We start from the raw sequence: 25,735 nt of genomic DNA, 5'->3' as shown, positions 1-25,735 counted from the left end.
CTTTCCCAGCTAGATTAATCTTTGGGTTTTGAAAGGGGGAACGCTGTAGTTCGACAAAAGAGACAACTATGCAAGCTGTGGGAAATACATATTAGTTACTAAGGCAACCGCAGGCAAAGTCCTGATGTGCTTTTCTGGCACCGCTTGCTTTTCATGCAGACTTTGGGCAGGAGAGGTGACAAGCCAGGCGGCTAGAGTTTAAGTAGTTTAATGCGATTTAAAAGGCGATCGGCCGCTCGTTGGAGATACTTGCTGATTGGAAAGTCGGGTATGCTTCGCTTCGCTCGGCTGCCTTGGCTCCCTGTTGCACGGGCAGGGATTGCTATGGATTTCAGCACCCTGGACAACGTCCACGGCAACCCGATCCCTAGCGAGTTCCTCCGTTCGGTGCAACAGAATCTGCAGCCATGCTGCGCTCTTTGCCCCAATAACTTATTGCACCCGTTGCTTAGGTCTTTTGCACCCACCCACACACACACTACTATCCAGTCCCCGAAAACACATAGTAGAAATACATACAGAGAATTCCAGTTGCAGCAGCCTCTTCTCCCCACCCTCTCTCTGAAAGGCTTTTAATGGAATGAAGCGCTGCTGGTGGGTTTCTATGAAGCAAGCCAGATTTCTAGTTGCCACCTCCCCCCTGCCACCTTCCTTCGGTCTCTCTCCCCATATCTCTGAAGGACAGGAATGGGGAGAAAGGCGAGAGATGAAAGCGGGCAGAAGGACCGTACTGCGTGTAGCAAGTGCCGATTCTCCCTGCGCACGCACAAAAAAACCACACATCTACGGAATCCAGAGAAACTGGTCACAGGAAGCCGAATCCGTTTGAAATCGAATGGAGAAGGAAGGTCTTTTTGTCTGGCTCTCTTGCCTGCAACGTTATGGTTCGCGCCGGTCCCTTTTGGAGGATGAAACTCAAGACCTACCTGAATCCGAATCGGTGAGGCTGGTCGTTCCTTTCCGTGTCCGAGGCGTTCATTGCCAGTTCTCCTGTTCACATTTCCCTTTGCCACAGTCTGGTACAAGCGAATCGAAGGAGATGGGCTGTACGCGACTGCCCTCTTTCTTCAACGCTGTTTTACCGCATGAAGGAGGGAAAGGGGAGGGGTGTGTGGAAACAGGTCATCCCAGGCTCATCTATTATCTCATGCATAAAGATCAGTCATTCTTTCCCCTTCTTCAACCAGCTCTCAGCCCCCCTCCCTTTCCATATATATGTATATGTATATATATGTATATATATATAATATATATATATAATGTATATATATATAATATATATGTATATATATATATATATAATCTACGAAAGCAAATATGTATATATATGTATATGTATATATATGTTGGTTTGGACTGTATTTCAATGCCTTAAATTCGTTACTTCCCAGTCACACAAGCAAGTATAAGAAACAGGAGAGAGGCTGGTTTCAGAGGTGTAGACAGACACGCACATTTGCATCCTGCTGCGAAGATTTCTAACACTGCATTTGAAGATTTAATTTTCCAATTACTATTGCATTAAAACCCTGCCAGAACAAAGCAAAATCCCATGAATTGTCTAGAATGGAATTTTTTTCCAGCTGAATCTAAAGCTTGCATGCTAAGAGGCATGTAAGATTAAAATAATACCAGGCTGAAAAAGGCAATTGACCTGCTTGCTACACAGACTGAATTAAAGGACTCTAGTGTTTTAGTTTATTATATGAAAGTTAAAGTTAGAATAAGATCCCACTGGGAATGCTAGATGCTTTCAGGGCTGATAGCTGCCCTACTTCTGAAAAGGCAAAGACACCTTGTGCAAAGAAACGACTGCAAGAATCCAAGGACCATTTTATGTGGGCTTATTTGCCATGGTTTTCTACCTGTGTGATCTCTGTTACCTTTACACAGTTCATTTATGTGTTACATTGTGTTTACATTAGTTCCACTATTACTTTTTTAAAAACAAAACCTGTGGACCTGTGAGCTTTATGGTATGTTTTTGGTAAAAAAGGATAATCTTCCTTCTGCCTGAAGGACACCCAAGGTAATGTGCATCCCATAGAAGCCAACTCAACAATTAAAACAATGGGATTTAAAGTAACTGATGAAAGATCATGGCTAAAATAGCTGCATAACCATTTGCAATGCAAGGAAATGTGTTTTAAAAATCCATTCTAAGTCTAAATCCCATCATTGATGTGGCCTGACATCTCTTACTGAGAATCAGACTCCAAAGCTGCAATGCCACCTGTGGGAGCATTCTTGCCTCAAGCCCCACAGTGTCATTTCAGGAAGGAAGCCTAGTGTAAGGTCTCACCAGCTTATCTCAAAGAAAAGGGTTCATATGTGAGAAGACATTCCCAGAGGTAAGATCAAATTCATTGATGAAATCAAGAGAGACCACGAAGCTACAACAGGGGACAGTGAATCAATCTTTTGCAGAACCAACACATGAATGGTGGCTTATGAGTTAATTGTTTCCCACATAATGGGATTAAGATGTATGTGGCTAGAGTTTCAGATTGGTTTATGCTTTATCTTTGGAAACTTATTTTAAGAGAGGGAAATTCTCCCCTGAGGAAAAAGTGAGAGTTGCTTAATAAAAGCAATGAAGAAATCCAGGATTTTAGTACGCATGTGATTGGACAGCTATGCTCCCCTCTCAACAAATGTTAGCAGCAAAGGCGAGAATTTCTGTCTTTGACTATGAAGTCAAACATCTCTAGCCAATGAGGTGGAAATACGGTAATCTAGTATTTTTAATCTCTTTTTGAAATTTGTTGTTGTTGTTGTTGTTGTCATACAGTACCTGTGTTGTTTTAAAATACATATATTGCACGTAGGTCAATTAAACACATACATCTTATGCTTTTGACCTCAGCATTCCATAGGTTCTGGCAGTTCTCAGCTCATAGAAGCTCACACCTACACATCTATAGACAAATGGAGTCACCTGAGTAGGTAAAAGTCATACCGTAGCAACACACTTCTGAGTGGCCTTATTTGACTTCTAAACTGATAGGCATGCAACAACCCAATTTTAATACCCAATGAAGGATGCTTTCTAGAACATCCATGATTTGCAGAACAACAAAAGCACCTTTAAAAACTGAGGGGATAAGCTTCTGCTCCTTAGGAGGATGGCTCAGGAGCCATAGGATGCTGCTGACATCCCCCATTTCACCAACTTGGACAGGATACCCATTTGATTTACACAGCTTCAATTCTGAGTCCTGTCTCATCCCTCCACTCCCTGCTAACAGTGGGATCACCTCCCTCGCACACAGCTTGATAACACTCCAAGACCACAACGTAGTTTTTACAGAGCCAAATATGGATAGTTGTTTCCCATCTTCACAATAGACTGAACCATTTTGCTGAGATTGAGAGGCAGAACTGCCAGATCAACTATTACTTAGAAACAATCTGGTGTTTCTGGGATATGGCCAATCTGCATTACTAACTCAATTCCAAAGGAATGCATCAGATATATCTGTGAACATATAAAAGTATTATAATAAACTTCAGTATGCATAGAGCATGTAGACTCCTGGAAGTCCAGCAAAACTCATGAGGATGAGCAGCAGGTTTAAGATTATAATGGGAACCTGTAGCATGATTTGGAGAGATAGGAATATCCTTAAGGCAAAACAAGTAAGAGTTATTGTAGCTTCCTCCAGAAAGATTATTGATAAATAGAAGTTTTAAAACACATCTCTGCAGCAATACAGGAAGGCTGAAAGACTTCACATATTATCTTCAACTGAAATATAAATTCCATGATGTTATTTCATTAGCATAATGAATTCCATATACCCTTTTTAAAGTAAGCAAATCACACAGACTTCCCCAGAGATTCAGCCAATAGGGAGTTTTCATCTCATGGTGGTTTCAAGCATCTTCAAATGTGAAATATATCTTAATGCATAATCCGGCACCTTGAGACACATTGTGTGTTTTCAATGCTCTTCAGGGGCTTTAGTCTCTCCCAAGCAATGCATAGTTTATGTTCATCCAGACGTACTACCTCGGGAATTGCCTGCATTTGTCATAGTATTTTATCCATACCTGTATCTATATGCCGGCCCCCGAGTGTGAAGGATGTGGTAGAGGTTCAATCCAGATTAAACAGAAATTGTTGATGATTCATGTTTGAGTTTGCAGTCTATCTTGGATGGAGTTGCGATTCCTGTGAAAGATCAGGTACTTAGTTTGGGAGTATTCCTTGATGCATTGCTCCTGTTGGATAGGCAGGTAGCATTGGTTGTGAAGAGTGCCTTGTCCCATCTTTGGCTAGTTTGCCAACTAAGAACTTTCCTTGCCACAGTCATTCATGCACTAGTGAAAGGGAAGCCAATGTGGTACCTTCTAGGTGTATGCAGAAGGGTCATAGCTCTGTAGTAGAGCATCTGTTTGGCATGCAGGTCCCACCTTGAATTTCCAGAATGTTAAGGTAGGCCTGGAAAGACCTCACCCTGAAACCCTGGAGAGCTGCCACTAGTTAGTGTAAAAAAAAATACTGGGCCAGTTTGACTGTTAATCTGACTTGGTTTGAGGCAGATTATTATGTTCTGTTGTTGGACTCCAACTCCCATCAGCCCCTGGCAGCATGGTCAATAGTCAGGTATGATGGGAGTTGGAGTCCAATGACATCCAGAGGGCACTATATTGGTACTGATGTACTCTCATCCTCTACACTGGATTACTGTGTGGGGCTACCCTTGAAAAGTGTTCAGAAACTGCGTTTGGGACAAAATGCTGCAACCAGGTTGCTGACAGGTGCTAGCATTTTTATTCCAATTTGCCCATCCTGAGATGTGTCTCCTGTGGTTCATTTAATGAATGTGACAGAATCCTGAGCTTCTTTCAAAACCCAAACAAAAGTTACTTTCATCATTAAGGGTAATTTCACTTTAAACCAAGAGCCTGGTGTGGATGATATTCTGCCCTGGGCATATGAGACTATCCAAAGGGCTGCCAATTTGAGAATCACAACTAATGTATGCTGTATGCTACTAAGCTTTACTGCTAAGTGCAAAGGTAGCCCAACAAACCATGAAGATACGGATGCTCTGAAATGAACACAGAACTTGATGAGTTATTGGAAGCCATGTGAGCATTTTAAAATAAGGCTGCAGTTCTAATGCCACTGAAATTGATTAAATTTTCCATGTGTGAGGAGGGTGTGGAAGTTTGCCACAGGTTTCATTTAATATATTTGCATTAATGACAATAAGAGGGGTGGCTAAGCCACAGCCCTCTAGTTGTTGCTGAAGTACAACTCCCATCATCTCTGACCATTGGCCATGCTGACTAGGGCTGATATAAGTTGTAGTTCAGCAGCAGCTGGAGGATCACGGGTGGTGCACACCACACAGCCTGTTATCTTCTTTTACAAATATTGGCGCTGGCAGTCTGGAGAAGGTGCAATAAAGCTCATGGATAAAGCTGGCAGCCAAGCGAATTAGTGCATAGCTGGGCTGACAGGTGGGTGGTTTGGGAGCTGAAAGCCAGCAAAGCCTGTAGGGAGAGTCTGAAGAAAGCTTGATTTTTACCCAAAGGATGGGTCGTCAAAGCAGAATCAGAGGCTTTTTAAAGTGCCAGTTGGAATCAACATTGGCCCTTTATGTCACCTTACCTCTGCTGACTAAATACTGTATCTACAGAACTGCCTTCTGGCCATTAGCAATGATGGCACTCAAGCAGCAACAGAGATCAGGCCAGCCACTCTCTCTTCTGGCAACCTGCCATGAAATATATCTGGGACTAGTTATCAAAGTCCCTTGTTCCATATTGTTGACATCGAACAACAAAACCCCATTTGCTGCAAAAGTTAGGACTTATTCCCCCTCCTATCCCCAACCAATGAGTAACTTTAGCACAGAAGAGAATGCCTGCATCAAATATTTAGCAGCTGCTCTTTGCACCCCTCAGTATCCTGCCATATCTAGTTTTTCATTTCTATATATTGCACAAATGTATCTTAGCAGAATCACAAAAGTCAGAAAGGGTCATCCAATTTCCCTACATTCCCTACATTCCCCTATTGTCTCCTACAATTTAAAAAGGCTTATGTTGTTGTTGTTTAAGTGCTGATTTAAAAGGCAAAACAAACAAAATAAAATATTGGGAATTTAGAAAGGGTTATGAGAAAAAAGCATGTTGACATGTTGGAATTGTGACTGATATGAACAGCATAACCCCATTAAAAGTCCTTCATCTTCACTTGTGGAATGTACCTCGACCCTCTAACATAACTCCACTCTGAGCTTAATATGGAAAAGTCTCAGATAGGTCTGTCTTGGGTCATATGTGAACTGAACACCAACTTCCTTGGGAGTTCTAGCTAATCATGGACCATGCAATCATGCGCCACTTCCTGAAGCACCTTGCTCTGCTCACAAGTCATTGACTTAGATCCTAAGGTTGCAACCCTAACGATGTCTACTCAGAAAGAAGCGCTCTTTAAATTAAAGGGGCTTATTTGCAGGTAAGTGGGATTTGGAGTGTAGCCTAAGCAAGCTTCTGCAGGTGAGAGTGTCATGTGAATGGAATTCTGATCATGAGACTCTCTCACTAATGGAAGTGGAGAAGTGACTTTCAGTAACCTCCTTTTCCCCCCTGCCAATCTGCCGCAGAGAGTTATGAATGGTGCTCCACAGCAGCATTGCGCAACTGCTGGGGAAAGGAGAGATGAGAAAAAAAAAAGGCATACCACCCCATACTCTGCTAGATACCAGCTCCCTCCATGAATGTAAGGAGCCCTTTCATTAGCAGAGGGCTAGTTAAGATCCAAATTTGGTAGCTAAAGGGAGGGTTTTTCAATGCACACTTAAATCTTAGGGTCATAGTGTTCTTACAATATCCAACAGAGAGAAGCTTGGATAGATAATGCTGGTTGGCTCACACTGGTAGAGCTTAGATCACAGCAATCTTGAAGGTGCACAAGATAACACTAGTTTTTTATGAGGTGGGTATGTAAGGTTTGTACTGCATCCCCTTGGTAACAACATGTTTAATACATAAATAGATGCCTGTAGGCTGGAAAATGGGGAAAACAAATGAATATTTGAACTGGCTCAAATATCCCCTCGATTCACCCATATTGCTATTTGTACAATGGCAAAGAGGAGAGTAGCTAGATGGAGGAAAGAAATTACACAGGACATCCTTGATGGCAGAAGGGAGAAGTCAGTCACAACTTGCTTTATTCTAGCTTAGCAGTAGCAAGGCAAGCAGGGCATGAAAACAATGGTTGGGTCTGCTAAAGCCTTTTATCAAGTCATCCTGTTGGTGTAGTGGTTAAGAGCGATAGACTCATAATCTGGGGAACTGGGTTCGTGTCTCCGCTCCTCCACATGCAGCTGCTGGGTGACCTTGGGCTAGTCACACTTCTCTGAAGTCTCTCAGCCTCACTCACCTCACAGAGTGTTTGTTGTGGGGGAGGAAGGGAAAGGAGAATGTTAGACGCTTTGAGACTCCTTCGGGTAGTGATAAAGTGGGATATCAAATCCAAACTCTTCTTCTCCCTACTTCAGTATTGTCTGCTCTGACTGGTAGTGGCTCTCCAGGCCAGGTACCAGGCAGGAGAATGTCTCAACCCTACTTGGAGATGCCAAGGATAGGCAGACCAAAGACAGAAGGGAGAAGTTATATCTCTAGACCTGTCCAACTCCACCAGGTCCTGATTGTGGGATTCCCATAGGCATCTGGTTGGCCACTGTGAGAACAGGATGCTGAACTAAATGAGACACTGGTCTGATCCAGCAGGACTCTTCTTATACTCTTAACCTGACCAACTCAGCAAAGGAGGAGAGCAGTCTCCCCAAGTCAAAGCCAAAACAGGCCACTAATGGCCTGTCACTACTAGTGCAGAGATACTTCTGTCCTCCCTGTATCCTATCACACAGCACAAAGCAAGTCCACTAAAGAAAGCAAGGATCCAGCATTTCCTAAATGATATATCCCATCTGCTGAGAAATCAAAGTCATATTCCTTTCTTTAACTAATCTTGCTAAATAAATTCTTGGTAATCTGCAGTCATCACAATCAAGACAGGCTCGTGGGTTTGTGTTGGTGAGTGACACATCTGTCCAGATGCTGCCACCCAGGGGCTGCTCTGATATGAGCCCCTTCCCAAGGCCGTGACAGTAAATTATATCAGAAATTCAAGTACAGACCATCCAGTACTCCCTTTATTTTTGAAAAATGAGGTTGCAAAAGTCTAAGGCACCTCATTCATTCTTGAGCAGCATAACAAATACAGCAGAGCTGCTCTATTTGTAACCTGGTAGCCCAGTTTGGAAAATAAATTAAACTTTTGATTAAATCAATGTGTTTTAGATATGCATTTAAAATATGAACCTTCAGAAAGTTTACAGTATGAAAAAAGCAGGAGAGAACCCTGTGCTTCCTTGGTTCATTTTGTTTAGTGGTCATTAATACGGTAATTGCCTCATGAATACAACTGAAATAGCTACACTTTTCAAATTGCAGAGCACTTATTATCGGAGAAAACTGTGTCTCATTTCCATGCACTGAGGAAAATGTACTGTACCTATGTTTTTTTTCTTGAGAATTCTCCAGTATTTTTGGAGAGATTTTATTTTTTTAAAGCCAATATTTAAAGAAATAGTGGGGTTTTGTATTTAGTAACTTCATCTTTCTCTTGGTATTTTGCGGGGCTATTACCTCTCTTCATGACTATTTGAGAAATTGAACCCTCGCTTTTAAAATTTACCTGTTAAGATTAAATCAGATATTATGGGAATACAAAGAAAGCTAGAAGAACTTAAAATAACAAACTATCTAACTGTACATGAAAAATTCATGTATAGTTTTATGATCACCCCCACTTTTTTCCCTTGCGGCTGATCTGCTATGAGGCAGTTTCCTGTTTTACGCACTGACATTGGCCCTCATGACATTTGACTAACCTAAAAGGAATATTAATGTATACTTTATACTGGGTCTAATGGACCATACATTTCTTGCATTAACTATAGCAGTTTAGGTCCTGTTTTCTTTCCAGCAGCAATTCAACGAAACAGTATTACATTTAATCTCTATTGTCTGACATTCACTCATAGACCTGCTGATTCGGTGGCATTCAACACAGTTTGCTTATTTATTTTACCATATTTTTAACCTACCCACCTCTTTTTCAGGCAATTATTCTCTCCCAAAGCAGTTTGCATCAATTTAAAAGAAGAGCACTGCCATCAGGCACACAAAGACCCACAAGGGAAAAGAAGTGGATGGAAAATACAGAGAAATGGAACATCAACGCCTTAAGGCCAGACTGAAGCAGTGGGCCATAACCAGGCATTTATAGTCACCTGTTTATAGTCATCAATTTATAGTTGATCTTCGCTGGCCAGTGTTCTTGCTTGAATAGCAGTTGATGGCTCTCAATTGATGGGGCCAGAACATCCTCTCATTTTGCTTCTGCAATACTGGAAGTTGGAGCCAAGTGTTCATAGAATCATAGAATCATAGAGTTGGAAGAGACCACAAGGGCCATCGAGTCCAACCCCCTGCCAAGCAGGAAACAGTGTTCTTTCTGGCATGGAGGAGAAAGCAAGATCTTTCTGTGGCCAGCGGATGGGGCCAAGCTGGCCACCTCCTTGCCACAAGGTTCTTCCTAGGAGCCTCCCAATGGCCTTTGGTGCCTCTTACACTGAATATAATCTTCCATCTACAATTGTCTGAAGCACCAAATGGAAGCTTTAAAACATAACTAATAAATCCTTTCAATCCTATCCAGGGAGTATGTACAGACTTGTGATGTTTTCATGTCATGCAGACATGATGTTTTCATGTCATGTTCCTGAAAGAGAATCACGGGGTGGTGCTGCGGAGGAAGTGTTTTGGACATTAACACAGAATGCACAGTGCTGTGTTGACAGCAGAAGAGAAACTCAGTCTGTTCACATTTTTACTGTACATGAAAAATATGTTAAGACACCTGTGTGGTGCCTGTACAGAGCCGAAGAGAAATTTTTTGAGAGAAAACGGATTTAGTACCACAGTGGAGATGGAAAAATATGAGCTTAGCTAACTCACACAATGTTTTTATGCATTTAAGATTAATTATGGGCACAACCCATACATAGCATCAGTGTGGTGTGATGTCATGCTAGGATGGGAGAAGCCAGTACAAATATATACTATATTATTGTTATTTTGCTAGTGATGTTGATATTATTAATATTGTTTTATACACACACACATCACCCTTATTATGTGTATTTTATATACCACCCTTCGATGAAAGAGCACAAGTCAGTTTAAAACACAGAACACAAATGTCAATACATAACATAATATCTGTACAATATAAAAATCAAAATGGTTACAATTGTCATAAAAAATACGTAATGGAATACAGATTTTTTAAAAAAGATAAAATACAGATTCTCATAACAGCAACAGCACAAACAAAAAGGAAGGAGAACATCATCAGCCAGGTATCTAAAATACAAAACAGTGCACAAATTCAAAATCGCCTCTCTGTCCAAAGTAGCTCTTAATCCCAGCCCCACACAGAAAATGACAGACACTCCGAGCTCTCGCCTGGGAGCTTTCCTTTTCTCTCCCAGTTTCTCACCCTGGGAGATGTTCACACTGTTTCTCACTGAGGGTCCTTCACTGAGGTCAAGCAGAAATCTGCCAATTCAAAGTCGGACAAAGCAGAGGCAATAGGTTCAGATAAGCAATGCCAGGCAAAAACAAAGATCACCACAGCCAATCACAAACAAACAACCACACCCTAGGCCAACCCCAACCTCTCTCACCACCAAAGGAACACAAGTGAACAGCAGAGAACTGGCAAGAGTAACACTGACACCAAACCCTACATACATTCAGCAAAATAGAAACATCGCCACCCAACCCCCCCCCCCATCTCCCCCCACCCCTTTTCTTCCTAATGTCTCAACAAATGAAACTGATTTGTAAAAATGTTACATGGAAAAAATACGAGAGACATTACACATACTTCTGTAAAACAAGAAAATCTTTAATAATAATAAAAGAAGCAGATAAGGGGTCAAGGCAAAGGTAGTTAGCACCCTGGACAGCTCCACATCACATAGATTGGAAGTTGGACAAGACAGTCTTAAATGCTGCTCCAACAACCAACAAAGTCAGATTTATTGTATTCTTTTTAACACTTGATTGGGAGCCGCCCAGAGTGGCTGGGGAGGCTTAGCCAGATGGGCGGGGTATAAATAATAAATTATTATTATTATAAATTTTTATTATTTAGCCTTAACTGGACTGCAGCTTCCGCTGAGTAGCCAGCCTCGCCCCTGGTGGTTGGAATCGTGTTTGGGAGCCATTGACTTTGGCAGCTCAGAGCAGCCCAGGATTCTTCTATGATCTCTGAGCTGTCACCCTTAGAGTCTGAGAAAGGTGGTGCAACCTCTTGGGGCTGGAGAAATGCAGGCATCACCTGCTCCTCTGGTGATGTAACACCTGAAGAGACAGGAACAACCAAGACTGGTTCTGAGGGGAAATCCACCTCACAGTCGAAGGTATCCTCTGTATCCAGAGCCTCAGTCCCTGAGAAACCCTGAGTCACATGACACCATAACATTTTTGACACATTTAGCGAGTAAGTTTAGGAAGTAAGTTTAGGAACAAAATAAAAAAAATTCCTTCCAGTAGCACCTTAAAGACCAACTAAGTTAGTTCTTGGTATGAGCTTTTGTGTGCATGCACACTTCTGCATGCACACGAAAGCTCATACCAAGAACTAACTTAGTTGGTCTTTAAGGTGCTACTGGAAGGAATTTTTTTTTATTTTGTTTCGACTATGGCAGACCAACACGGCTACCTATCTGTAAGTTTAGGAAGTTGAAGAATTTTGTTTTAGCATTAAGGGGTAGGTGGAGGTGAGGAGGAACTTGATCATTGTCCAGAGAAACCACCATTAAGGGACAATTATCTAGCCTGGTTTATGCAGCAGAATTCAGTGGTAAAATTCTGGGGTAATAGAATGGACTGTACCACTTCAAAATGCAGGTGAAGGTATCAATTTTTTTTAATGTAAGGGAACATTTAAAAATGGTATCTTCCTTCGCAATCTGAAGCAGACCCTCTCTGTCTCTGGGGTATTTCCAACTGAAAGCTAGCAGAATAATATACTACACCCTCCTTAGGGTGTTCCAAATTGGCAGCTACTGGAATAATATATTGCTCCCTTCACAACAGTGACATGTATACTGAGCAGCCACAGACTCCAGAGAATTTAAATTGGCTTTGCAGCCACATTTTCAGGGGTATAAAATGCTTTCCAGCGGCACTTTATGGGCTGGCTTAGTATTTCAGTTATCTAAAGCCAAAATGCTCCTGAGCATAAAACACACACACTGCTTAAGAGATAGTTAACTCTTCACCTAATGAAATCATGATTGCTATTTCAGAAATGAAATAGGACCACTTAATTAGATATAAGGCCTTCCTTTAAAGTACTCTTTCTTTTTCACTTAGCTCAAAGTGAATTAATTTTTAAACCACAACTTTTCAGACTGAAGGATGGAATTATTATCCTAATCGTAATAGCACCATTATGGGGTTCAAATATTCATAGAAATCACTTCCGGTGCTGCCGCCATGGTGAACAGCGGATCCTACGATAGAGGATGTCAGCCGGGCAGTTAATTAAGGACAATCTGGGAGTAAAATCCTGGGGCAATTTGGATCGTCATATGTGTAGGCTCTCTGCATGCATATACTGGTGCACACAGAAAGCCTCTTCTCACACATGTAGGACATGTGGGTGGTGAGGATGGGGCCACTGGATGTGTTGACATCAGGGCTATCTTGTGCACAAGCTCCTCACATGTTCTTTTAATGTTTATCTGAACTCCCCTATTGTCATAGCATATGGCATTTCACCAGCATTAAAAGACAAATTAGCAGCATTGTAAGACAGAGCTATTGCCTGTTAGCAGCTACCACAGTGAAATTCTGTATTAATAACATTATGCAAAGACATTTCAAATAAGGGATAGAAATTCAGTGTAGCATGGGCGCATGTGTTGATTGTCTGTGTATCTGAAAGAATTTTGGCCTCTGTTCATCACAGAGTCAACTGCCAGTGAAATCCTCTATAGCAGGGATAGGAAATTTATGGTCTTCTAGATGTTGCTGTACTACAATTCACATCATCCCTGACCACTGACCATGCTGTCTGGGGCTGATGGGAGTTGGAGTCCAATAACATCTGGATGGTGACAGGTTCCTCACCCCTGTATACTTTGAAATATTTATTTATAAAGAGATGGGTACTGAAAAGCCACAAAGCAGACATGCCCTACTACCCTACCGAGTTTAGCACCATCAGTGTATATTACTCTGTGTTATCACAATAATACACCCACTTTTAGGGTCATCTTGAAAAGCCTTAAGTATCCCGCTAAGTAACATTGCCCCAAATAATCTGGATCTTTCACTCTCAGACCAGCCATATAGGATCATTACTTAGTGTGAAAGAACATTATGAACATTGCCAGAAATCCTCTGCAATGTCTGGCGTGTTAGTATACAACATAAGCAATTAAACTGGAGGAAGGAAATGAAGGTGTAAAATCCTCTGGAGGTAATTTCCCCACTGGTTTATATAAAGTTGATCTCTTCACTGATCTGAAACTTAAGTACAGCAACTTTATGCTTGAATAGTTTTATAGTTTGCTGTAGTAAAACATCTCATTTATGCTGGGCTATGATCTTGTCGGCAAATCTTCACAAGCTTTTGCACACTTTAATTAAATAATTATCACCATATTCCTGTGAGCCTTGAAAGGTGTCAAAGCTGTTCTACTGAAGCAGACAGGTAGACGTTATTAAACGCCTTCTTTGGAAAAAAACCGAGCGTGTTGGGTCACTGTAGTTATGTAGTGTCAACATTAACTAGCTGTATTTGTCTTCTAATCTTTCATTAAGGTGTTGTTGTTTTAAAAAAGAAATTATTAAAAGTTGAATTCAACTGGTAAAATTAATGGTTCCTATTCAGTAACTGCAGAAAGGGTTGTAGCTTAGCAACAGAGCTTCTGGTTTGTATGCCAGAAACCCAAGATTGCCTACCATTTCCAAGTAGAACTGGGAATATTCCCTGTCTGAACCTCTGGACAGTTAAATCAGTAAGTGGAGATGAGAGGGGGTTAACCTCTGGCCCTTCAGATATTGTTGGACTCCATCAGCCCCAGCCAGCATGGCCAGGGATGATGAAGACAATACTGAACGTGATGGACCAATGGTTTGACTCAGCATAAGGTTATGTTCCTAACTAGTGAAATTTACTGAATGCAGCAAGGTGGTCATAGTACTTGTGACATCATGTCCACCTGCAACCCCACCGTAATATTCCTGCAATGTTCCCTTGATGTTCTACCAAGGTTGCATTTGCACAGACACTTTACTATTGGAACTTCTCCTAGATCTGTTGCTGGATGTGCGTCTACTTGTGATAATCCATCATCTTCCATTTTGCTCTGTATCCAGTGCATGCGGCACTGCTTCCATTCCACTGCAGTTTCAGTTCTGCAAAAACATTATTCAGCTTGTTGTGATGATACCACATGACTGACAGGTGGGCACCAGCAAGGGTGGGCAAGAGAGAAGAGGCAGGAGCCTGCCTGCATGCTTCCCTGCCGTCCTCAAACTTCCACCCCCCCTCCTTTCTAGGTTCAGGGCAGCGGCAGCCATTGCCTCCTTAGGATCACTCAGCCAGGGATGGTTTCTGCTGCTTCCCTTTGTTTGCTTGGTCTTTCTCTTTGGGTGGTGCAGCAGCAAGGATTTGGCTCAGCAGCAGGGAACCAGAAACAGGCAAAAGGAAGAGCTATTTCTGCCAGCTGACCTGCTTTCTCTTCCTCTTATGAACCAAGGTGGGCAAACTTCTGGCTTGTTGTATCCATTTTGCTGTGGAACACCAATTTTTTTAATTTATTTATATGTTTCATAAAATTTCTATAAAGCTTCATTTTTGTTTTTTAAAAAAATCCTAAACATTTTCCATACCAAATAAAAAAATAACATTATTGGTAAGAAGAATTAAGACAATTAAAACCACTGAAAATATAAAAGCACACAAGCATTCTAGATGCATGGGTCTGCTCCCCTAAACAAAAATGTCTTTAGCAGCAGGTGCCAAAAAGAGTACAGTGAAGGCACCTGCCTGGCTTCAATAGGCAAGGAGTTCCAAAGTGTTCGCTGCACTACAAGATCTTTAAAAAGTTGCATCTAACTCTTAAGACGAAAAGACAGGGGTTGGATTTAAAAAATAAATAATAATTTTAAAATAAGGCTCAAGACCTTCGCAGAACCTCAAGACCAACCAACACGCCCCAAACTAATCCTGGTTAAACCCATCACAGCAACCTAATCTGGGTGGACCGGGTCCTACAGCAGCTGTTGCACAACCGTCTACGTTTGTCCTCCCCGCAGAAACACGGGATACGCCGGCTTAGAAAAAAGAAGGCACCGCGCACGCGCACATTCGCCGCTTCTCTGCCGTTGTGGGGTGGGGCGGGCGGGCGGGCGCGTGCTAGCGCGAGAGGGGCAGTGGGCGGGGCCTCCGCGTCGCTCTCTGTTTCCGCTTCCTTCCTCCGTCCGGCGGGTGAACTTTGAGGGGAGAATCTGGTTGTTGTTTGGCTTTCCCCTCCCCCCACCCTCCCTTCGCTTCTTCCTCCTCTTCCTGGTTCAAGGATGGTCGCTGCGCTCCTTGGAGCTGCTCAGGAGCTCGTTTCTTCTGCCAGCCTCGTCGCCGCCGCCGCTGCCGCCGGGCCCAGAAGGGGAAGCCGGGGAGGAGCCCCAAGGAGCTGATCCCAACCCTCTCAGGTGCGTCAGGCTGAGAAGAAGCAGCGGGTGGGAGGTTGCAGTTAGTGGCTTCGCCCCCACCTGTCGCTTACACACTTACACACACGTGTGTGTGTTTATAGTTTTATATATAGAGGGAGAGACAGCTTCTTCGTTGGTCTATGACGTGCAATAGGCCTTAATGGGGGGGGGGAGGCGTTGTTACCGGCGCCTTGGCCTTGTTGGTATCCCTATTATCTGCATATTCTTATAATATGCACAATATAATGAATAATTGTCTTGCGGTTTTGTATCTCACTCTCCCCACCCCCCAAAAGCCCCTCTTATAAGTTGTTGGGAGGAGCACGCTAATCTTCTCTCTCCTTCAAAAACAAAAAATCTTTTTCTGGTATGTCATGTGCATGTACAGCCAGAGCTTATTATATATATTTATCTGATAATGTAGTTGGAAACAATCGTAGAATATTCGTAGTGTCTTTGTTTATAAGCATACAGTGAAGTGGAAGGAGGGGAATACCCCACTGTCTTTGCCCAGTGTCTACTCCACTTTGAAATATGGTAGCAGTAGTTACTAAACTGTAGTTTAGTAAGGAATCCAGATTACATGGTTTTGAATGCGCACATAAGAATTCTTTGCCCATTTCACTTCCTCTCAGCTGATGTAGATTAAATGACCTGAGTAACAGATGGGTCCCAGAGTTCTTAATGCAAATAAATATGTATCAAGTTTAGTTTGTATCTGTGGCATAACTTCTTTGTTTGATGTACATGTATTAATCATGGCTTTCATTTGTTAAGTGCAAATATGGTTGATAGTATATGCAACAAAGAGTCTTGTGGCACCTTAAAGACCGTCAAATTTATTATGGTTGTCTATAAATGTTTATGCTGTAATTAATTTGTTAATCTTTTAAGATGCCATAAGGCTTTTGGTGTATTTTGCTCCAAGAGAGTAACACAACTACCCCTTTGGAATAAGTTTGATTGTGTGGCTGATTTCCTCCTTGAGACAAAATGTCATGTAGTGCTACCAACATTAATAGTCCTTTCACGAAGAGTTAAAAATACTGCCTGCATCCCTCATCTCAGCCTCCATCCTCATCTGTCCAAATATTTTAGCTTTAAGGCAATGAGGGTGTGTTGTTGTATAAGGTGGTATAAGGCAAATTCTGAATGAATGCCCAGATATAAGCTTTCTGAGGAACAGGGTTGTGGTTTTTTAAGTTGTTAATCAGCAGGTATTCATGTGTCCTTGTTGTCATATTAACTTGGTGATTAAAGCAAGTCTCTCATGTTCATAGAATCTTAGAGTTGGAAGGGATTCCAAGGGTCATCTAGTCCAACCCCTTGCAGTGCAGGAATCTCAGCTAAAGCATCCATGACAGATGGCCGTCCAACCTCTGTTTAAAAACCTCCAAGGAAGGAGAGTCCACCATCTCTCTACTGCTGAACAGCTCTTACTGTCAGAAAGCTCCTTTCTTGTAACCTGAAGCCATTGGTTCAAGTCCTACCCTCCAGAGCAGGAGAAAACAAGCATGCTTCCTCCACCATGTGACACCCCTTAAGATATTTGAAGATAACTATCATATATCCTCTGTCTCCTTTTTTACAGGCTAAATATACCTAGGTCCTTCAAGTGCTCCTCATAAGGCTTAGTTTCCAGACCGTTGATCATCTTGGGTGCCCCCCTCTGCACATTTATACAATAAAATTCTAGAGTTGGAAGGGACCCTGAGGATCATCTAGTCCAACCCCCTGCAATGCAGGAATATGCAGTTGTCCCATACAGGGATCAAACCTGCAACCTTGGCGCTATCAGCACCATGCTCTAACCAACTGAGCTATCCAGAATGGATTCATGTTCCAGCTTGTCAACATCCATCTTAAATTGTAGTGCCCAGAATTGGACACAGTATGTCAAGTATGGTCTGAGTAAGATCCTTTTCTCATGCACTGTTAGTAAGCCAGGTGCCCCCAGTCCTATTGAAATTCATTTTGTTAGCTTGTGCCCAGTTCTCCAATCTGTTAAAGTCATTTTGAATTTTGATTCTGCGGCATTAGCTACCCCTCCCAGTTTGATGTCATCTGCAAATTTGATGAGCATCCCCTCAATTCCTTCATCCTATAAAGATGTTGAACAACAACGGGCCCAGAACAGAACCACTTGTCACTTTTTTCCAGGATGACGAGGAACCATAAATGAGTACCTCTTGGGATTTAGACTATATTTTGGGTGCATGGTCTCCATCCATTTGTAATCACATGCCTATTTTTAAATAACATCATTTCATAATTAACTAGTCTTATATTTCGAGATGAAGGGTACAGATCCACTGGTGAATTCACCCTTTAGAGATGGTAATGTTTTGAATTATATTTAGAATTAGAAAACAAATTTGGAGGGAAGAATATTTAACTTGTGAAAATATTGTTGTTGTAAGCACAAACTGATTAAGATATATTTACTTTTTACTCAGGACTTACATTTTAGATATAATTTTGACAAGTGTTGTGGCTCCTTCACATGCTACTATTTATCATTCTTGCCTTGAAACCATTTGCAGTTAGAGATTAAGCCACAGTTTCTGATCAAACCCCAGAATATTTTTTCGTGGGTGGGTGTGTGTGAGAGAGAGAGAGAGAGGAGATGGGACACAGCACTCATTCTCTGTTCAATAAACTATGGATTCTTACCTATACATTTGGATCGGGCCTTTATTGTTAATAAACCAAAGTATACTAATCCATGCAGAAATGTAAATGGATGTCAATCTGTATTACAGAGATTAAACACTGCTAGTGAAACATAAAAATGAGTGGCCGTCGAAAGCGTGCTCCTCCATCGAGGATGAATGATGAGAAAAAGAAGCAGCTCTGCTGGAATATGCATGATGACTGTAAAAATGAAGTGATAGATTTGGATGCAGTGGATGAAGACCAACCTCTTGCAGGTACAAGCTCATCTTTTACAACACATGTTGTTATAAATGATGATAGCACTGATGAAGTTTCGACGCTCAAAGTAAACAACCTAAAATCATTGAGCATTTCAACCATTTTGGATGAAGCAGAAGATTCCTGCCATCTCTTGACTTCTATATCCATACAGCTAAATATTGTGATATTTCCTTATATTTCTGATTCTAACTGGAAAACCTTACTTGGAGAGTTCATTCTGCAACCTCTTCCTGGTCAACAACTAAGTGAGAATGTCCATAAAAAGAGTTTTACATTGATGAGAGCAGAACCTAGTGATCATTTGCGAATCTGTATTCATGCAAAGAATGATGAGAGGGAAGAATCATTACAGAACACTTACCAAGAAGACGTGTTAGTTGAATCATCTTTAAATAATGAAATGTTAGAAGACTTGATGTGGCTGCAAAAGAAGAGAGTAATTGTACTTTGTCAAAGATCCGGAGATGGCCAGTGCTTAAAGGTACTTGATTTACGTAATTAATAAGACTTCCTAACTGCTAAGAATAAGCCATTTATTTCGTACTTGGAATTAACATATTACGTGAACATCTGGCAGCACCATAATATGATTCAAACAGTACCCTTTCTGTTTGATTTTCAGAGAATTGTCTCTATTTACATTAACAATATGGTCATGCATATTTATTCAGAATTAAATTCCATTGAGTTCATTATGCACATAATCCTAAATATGTGTAGGATTGCAATGTAAGATTGGTCCAATGAATATTAAAAGTAAGCCAAATGCTTGCCTGCAACATGAACATTATAGGTAGTTTTTTTGGTAAGATTTAGTTTATTTTATTTTATTTTATTTTTAAATAATTTTTATTAACTGGCCAATCACATCAAATTAAATCACATCATATAAATTCCGAATTACAAAGCCAAATTTTTAAATTTTGTTGGGGGAACCCATACTTCAAGATCCAAAGGGGAATTCAGATCATCTTCTTATTACTGCGTTAATGTCCAAATCAGTCCCAATCGGTCCAAACAAAGTTCATAATTCTATCCAGTCTTATCTTGGTGTTGCCACATCATATCTTGTTCGTATAATTTCTCTTTTTCCTTTACGATCTCTTCTGTTAGTCTCCTTAAGCCGATAGCAAGTGTTATATTCCTGTGTGGATTTCCCGTTCCTCACTAAGTCCAGATGGTTTCCATATATCTCCTTCATAGATAACATCACTTTTTCCATCGTAAATTTTGGCATTTGTCGCTCTTAAGTCCCACCGAGGAGTTGATTCACGATATGTAAACAACTCTATCTCTCTCTTTCTCCTCCCAGACCCAAGAGCTCCCACAATGCCTCACAAAATGGCGACGGTATTTTTTCTGAGTGCGACACTCCAAAACTCTTAACTTTCCAGCTTCATCTTGAAACATTGCTTTGGATCGAAAGTTTATCTCCACACAGCCTTAAATCCACAGCTTAAGTCCTTAATTTCTGACTCATTAGGGGAGGGGGTTTCTTGTTAAATCACATAAAGAGGTAGAGGCAGGTTTTTCCCCCTCCCCCCTCAGTCATTTGTCATACCGTATCTTGGCGTTCTTCTCGTATTTTATTGTTGTCTTGTTATCAGAGATCTCTTCTGTCAGCAGTATTTACTCCCCTTTTTCCTTGATGTATGTGCAATTAATCATGTCCAAATTGTTCCTTTTAAAGATCATTGCAACCAGCGGCGCGAATCGGGAACGGCGTCGAGGAGTGCCGAAAATCCCACAAGAGGGCTTTGTGCCTAGTGCCCCCACCCCCACAAATTCGGGGGTGGTATAGGGCACAGCAGGCAAGGGCCGTCCCCCCCACAATCCTGGGGGGGTTAGGGAGGCTAATTACCCCCATCATAGCCTCCAAATTACCTCGTGTGGGTCGGAGAGATGTTATTGTCAGCCATCTTCCGATGCGCCACCTAGTGGCCCCCCTTGGTAAGATTTAGTTTAGCATATCCTAGTATCCAGGAAGCTGTAGTTTACATTATAATCAGGATTACATGTAGAATCCCCAATTTGTGCTTGACTAATGCTTAGTCTGATGGACTTTGGGCTCCCACAGAGAGCATTGACATTTCACACCTGAAGGTTTATGTTATTAGGGAAGTAGGATTATTTTCAGAGTTCTAAATGTCACTTATTTGCACTGTCTGCTATCTAGATTTGGGGCATAATTCAAACAGCAGTTGGCTGAAGGATTTATTGGTTACAGTTTTTGACTAAGAGCTGAGAGACCAGGGTTCTAGCCATGAAGCTCACTAGGGGACCTTGGGCCAGTCAATGTCTCTCAGCCTAGCCTACTTCACAGGGTTGTTATAAGGATAAAATGGAGAGATGGAGAATCACTGAGCTTCTTGGAGGAAAGGTGGGACATAAAAGCAAGCAAGCAAAAAATAAAGGCATCTGGGGATTGGGTAGACTGTTTTTCCTTGGGTATTGTTGCTTTGATCCATGGCTGTGCTTATGGGAAAATAATTATAACGGAAAATCTAATAATGGATCTCCCACAAGCATATCATTTGGTCCTTCAGCCACAAGTTGCCAAAGTGGTCACCTATGAACTCTGCAATTCTAGCCCTGTTTACTTGGAAGTAAGTCCTATTAAATTCAGTGGGGGGGTTGCTCATGGGTAAGCAAGTTTAGAATTCCAGTTTAGACACCAATAAGCTTATGATCTTTTTCTCACATTTTTTCTACTTTTCTTGCACGTTCCAAAATTCATCTAAAAATTACATTCACAGGTTGGAATGTACCTTCTTGAAGTTGGCTTAAGCAAGCTAGAATTCCTTAGTGATGGTGGTGGCAGAATAAAAAAAGCTAATCAACTTATTCAAAAACTGATGGAAAAATTCTACCACTTCATAATTCCAGGTAATCTCATTTAATAATATTGACACATATTAGTTATACCATTAAAACATATATATGAGTTTTGGAGGAAATGTTCTTATCTTGGTGTTACATTTAGGTGACCTTAATTTATCTTCTAAATACTATTTCTGGAGTAAAGAAGGTTTTAGCTTCTCTTAATGTGTGGGAAGCAGAGCATAAATTATTTAAATCTGTCACATTTGTCGTGACTTTTGATACTTGAGTAAACTGCACACATACACAGAACATTCTTTGGTAGAGCAAAGTAACAGGACATACTTCATTCAGCTCAGGGGTGAGGTTTCTGGAGATAATAAAGAAATGAAATGCCTGCCAAATGACATAAAGGTATATGGAAACGTGGCCTAGAGTTGGGTGTGTCTTTATATAAAGAGCAGAATATGTATGATTCAGAATCATGTAGAAATATATCCCTATATGTCCTGCACTATCATTCAATTGTTGGTCTAGGACTCTAGGCAATACCTGTGCTATATTGGTCAAATCTATGCTAATAATATTTATTCATATGAAAATAAGCAATAACTTTATTAGAAAGATAATGTTTTGACCTCCAGACTCTGTAGAGAACATCAGTCCAAACTACTGTACCCAAATGGTCAATGGTTGCACAATATTGCTAGAGATGTGTCATGTAAATTGGCATGATTTCTTTTGAAATTGGTGAAATTGTGCTGAGTAAATGAAACCGACAACTCTGTTTTGTGCATTTTTAGATGTCTATCTTTAGTTAAATATATGTATTCTTGGCTCATAATGTGTAAAGTGCACATAATGTGTAAAATAGTCACAATTCGCTTGTAAAGTTGAAAAAAAAGTGATGATTGAGTATAGTGAATCAATGCATAAGTTGCACATTATTACCAGTGGAGACCCACACAAAATGGCAGAGGAGAGTGGAAGAAAAATAACTTGGCCTTGCATTTTAAAATGTCTTTTGATTCTTCATTCTCTCCCTTCGTCATTTGCTCAAGCCCTTACATGTTCCTCTTCCTTCTGCTCAACCCTATCCCTGTTCATAGTCACTCCACTTATTTTTCTTACTTCATATAGTGAGGGTTGGAAGTGGTTGGCTATTAAAGGATAGCATCTGGTTTTCTGCATCACAGCTGCTGCAAGAGGATTTGTTCATCAGTAGCAAATTTAATCAACACATTAATTATAATATTATCACCTTCACTGTTCACCAAGTACAAGGAAAGTGTTGTGAATGAAATCAAGATTTTGTTTTTAAAAATTGTGAACTGATGTTGGTACTGTAAGCTTTTTAAATAATGGAAATAAATTATAATTTCTTAAAACAAACTCAGTACTTTAAAAATTGTATTCTAGCCAGTTCCTAGTATTATTTATTGGTCATCTTTTTGATTTTTTTTTAAAATAATATTTATTAAAGATTTTCAAATATAACAGAAAAAGAAAAACATCCAAATTTAAAACCTTATTTTCATTGGCATCTTTCCAGGACTTCCCCTCCCCTCCCCCTCTTGTATTCCAATTCTTTCAAATAAATTCAACAAGTTCTTACCCCAAATTTTAGAATTATTATCATTGACCCAATTTAAAAATATTTTCCCATCTCCTAAAATCGACCTGTTCCCTTCCACGAGTTCCCCTCTTTAGTATGCAATACAGATTAGAATAAAAAAATAGAAAAAAGAATAAAATGTAATTTAACACCCTTTGGATTCCAAATTTCCCTCCCCCCTTTCCCGGTTGCGTTCCCAATGTCCATCAATGTCTACTGTCATCCTGGAGCTCCCACATCTAAGCCATAGTCCTTCACCAGTCCGCTTTGCCGTCTTTTTAATAGTCTTTGCCGTCTTTTGGTCATCTTTAGTTTCGAATGTCCAATCTTGGAAGGAGTCTGTCTCAAAAAGGTCCATTTTTTCCATCCAGATCTTTGTATTTAAGAGTAAAAACTCCAATTTTATTTCTTTAGACCTTTCAAATCTGGATGTCCCAAATGTTCCCACTTCCAACTTTGTCCAGTTCTTGTTATTCTTGTTGTTCTTGTTGATCTCTCTCCTCCTTTTTTTTCCCCCTGCTCTCCTGCACAAATGTTCTAATTCCAAAAGCTTCTAATTCCTCTGCAGAGGCTTTGTTATTCAGGAACAAAACATTACGTCAAGTCCCTTCCATTCTTCAATAGATAAATCTATTGTCTCCTTTAGTGTATAGGCCTCTGTAGACAAAATAGTGTTCCATTTCTGCAGTTTCCCAGGAGATAAAAAGTCCTATTCAAATTCCATGCCAGCAATACTTGTAGTGTCCCACAGCTCCTCTAGAGGGATTATAGTAACTCAGTTTCCTTCCAGATCACACCCAACAGTCAAAGTAACTTGTTATTCCTTGTTTTAAACAATTTATATCCAATTTATAACGAATGTAACCAGCAAAGTCCTCGTAACAAAGTTCTCTTTTTGTTCTTCCACTTTGACAGCTGTCAAAACCTCTATTTCTCCTCTCCCGGCGCTCTCACGGATCGTTTCCGGGGGGTGGATTGCATTTTAATTCACATTCCACTTTTCTCCTCCAGCCCAGTCTTGTAATTTTCCATCGCGAAATTAATGACTTTATCAAAATAAGGTTGCACTCGATCTTAGTTGTCAAATCCTTTGCTTTAACTCCTCTACAACAGGGGGGAGGCTGACTTCCTTTTTGCACCTCCCCCGCTCGCTCCGAATTTTTTTTTTAAAAAAAATTCCCCTTTTTAATCCAAGTTCCAATTACTCACGGGTTATTCTTTTAAGTCCAAATTTTCAATAGAAGAAGTCAGCGCTCTCCGTCGAATGGCATGCGGCTCCGCTCGGCAGGGGAAGCGGAGGACTCATAGCACCCCCCCTGTCACCCGCTCCGTAGCCTTTAAAAAGGCTCCTTCGCGGGTCGGGGGGGCGCAAACGGTGCCCGCCGAGTCACCATGCCCATGGGTTTCAGCGCCCATGGTTTTTGAGGGTCCCCGCGTCGCCGGCGCGGTAGAACCCAGCCCCTGCCGAGCAGGCTCCCTCCGGAGCTCGGAGGGAGTCCGCCATTCGGCGATGGCGCCAACCCGGAAGTCCATCTTTTTGATCTTAAAAGAGACCCAAGTTCTCTTCTTCCCCTCCAAGAACTATTTGGTATTGTACCTAAGATTGGCAAAAACATGGTACTGGATTAATATTTCTTAGTACAGGGATACTATTTTTACCCATTTGTTTTGTTACTTCATTGCAGTACGTTTAAGGTATTGCAAACATTACTGACTGTGAATCAGTGCCATACGGTTCTTTTAGATATTCTGGAGGAAGATGAGGAGGAATCCGATAGAGATATAGAGCGGCAAAATATTGAAGAGCTTTATGACTATGTGAGGCATACACACCAAAAAGAAATTCAGTTTTTGAAGGAGAACGTACAGCACACTGCACTGATTCCTGTATTGAGGCCATACCAAACTGAGGCTGTAAACTGGATGCTGCAACGTGAGAACTTCAAAAATGTACCAACCAATGGCAAGTATCTAGAAAAAGGCAACATAAATATATATCTTGATTACGTTGATACTGATAGAAATTCATGATGATGTATTAGTTATAAGAAAGTCGCACATAATTCCCCCACCTCAAGTAGCAAAAATTTGATGCCCTGCTTGTGTGAATAGAACTGCTTTCTGCTAAGGCAAAGTTGCCAATGAATACAACCCATTGTGCATCCTGAATTGCTGATCTGAGACATGTTCATATTGCATACATCAGCAGTTAGTTTATACACAACATAAGGTTTGTTTGTGTTTCTAATATAGCAGGTGTGGCATTAATATGCATCACTTGGTTCAGAAGTGGCTAATTATGAATAGAACCCCCTTTAGGAAAATTTCATTCCCCCTTTCCCATATTTATATTTTTGGCAATTTCCTTCTTAGTTATTGCTTATTTCCTTGGTGCTGTAGGCAGGAAATGTATGTAACCTGAATCTTAGATTATTATTAGTTTCTGTAGATTACCTGTGATTCATAGTTCCTATTTAATTTACACGATTATCTTGAGAAGGAATAAAATAGACCTACCATAGCACACTAGCTAAG

At 40.9% G+C, this 25,735-nt stretch overlaps 2 protein-coding genes and 1 long non-coding RNA gene across 8 annotated transcripts in view; 1 reads left to right on the top strand and 2 right to left on the bottom strand.

Moving 5' to 3' along the window:
• Nucleotides 1-9,428, bottom strand: part of GRM1 (glutamate metabotropic receptor 1) — a 178,375-nt gene extending 168,947 nt beyond the window's left edge. For 2 of the 4 annotated variants that reach the window (XM_081854320.1, XM_081854323.1), the window contains exons 1-2: nucleotides 9,142-9,427; nucleotides 927-1,073 (exon numbers count right to left, since the gene is read on the bottom strand). The gene's annotated coding sequence lies outside the window, so the exon portion shown is untranslated. Of the gene's footprint in view, nucleotides 1-519; nucleotides 674-926; nucleotides 1,074-9,141 lie in introns of those variants that run through there. The other 2 variants (XM_081854322.1, XM_081854321.1) reach the window with 2 other exon arrangements.
• A 481-nt stretch (nucleotides 9,429-9,909) lies between these two features.
• LOC309338286 lies at nucleotides 9,910-15,538 on the bottom strand. 2 transcript variants are annotated; one of them, XR_014154835.1, is made up of 2 exons: nucleotides 15,304-15,538; nucleotides 9,910-10,653 (listed from the first exon to the last, which is right to left on the bottom strand). It is a non-coding gene; the product is annotated as an uncharacterized lncRNA (long non-coding RNA). The 2 variants fall into 2 exon arrangements; XR_014154836.1 differs by lacking the exon at nucleotides 15,304-15,538 and adding an exon at nucleotides 14,293-14,976.
• Nucleotides 15,539-15,601: 63 nt separating this feature from the next.
• SHPRH (SNF2 histone linker PHD RING helicase) overlaps nucleotides 15,602-25,735 on the top strand; it is a 46,235-nt gene continuing 36,101 nt past the window's right edge. Inside the window, exons 1-4 of one of the 2 annotated variants that reach the window (XM_081855244.1) lie at nucleotides 15,602-15,828; nucleotides 18,591-19,246; nucleotides 21,522-21,651; nucleotides 24,945-25,163. In XM_081855244.1, coding sequence (XP_081711370.1) covers nucleotides 18,620-19,246; nucleotides 21,522-21,651; nucleotides 24,945-25,163 — 976 coding nt within the window. In that variant the 5' untranslated portion in view covers nucleotides 15,602-15,828; nucleotides 18,591-18,619. The remainder of the gene's footprint in view (nucleotides 15,829-18,590; nucleotides 19,247-21,521; nucleotides 21,652-24,944; nucleotides 25,164-25,735) is intronic. The other variant, XM_081855245.1, reaches the window with a different exon arrangement.

The sequence above is a fragment of the Podarcis erhardii genome, assembly GCF_964252035.2.
Source record: "Podarcis erhardii genome assembly, chromosome: 3".
NCBI classification, from domain to species: Eukaryota; Metazoa; Chordata; class Lepidosauria; order Squamata; family Lacertidae; genus Podarcis; species Podarcis erhardii.
This window is presented reverse-complemented; position numbering and strand designations above follow the sequence as displayed.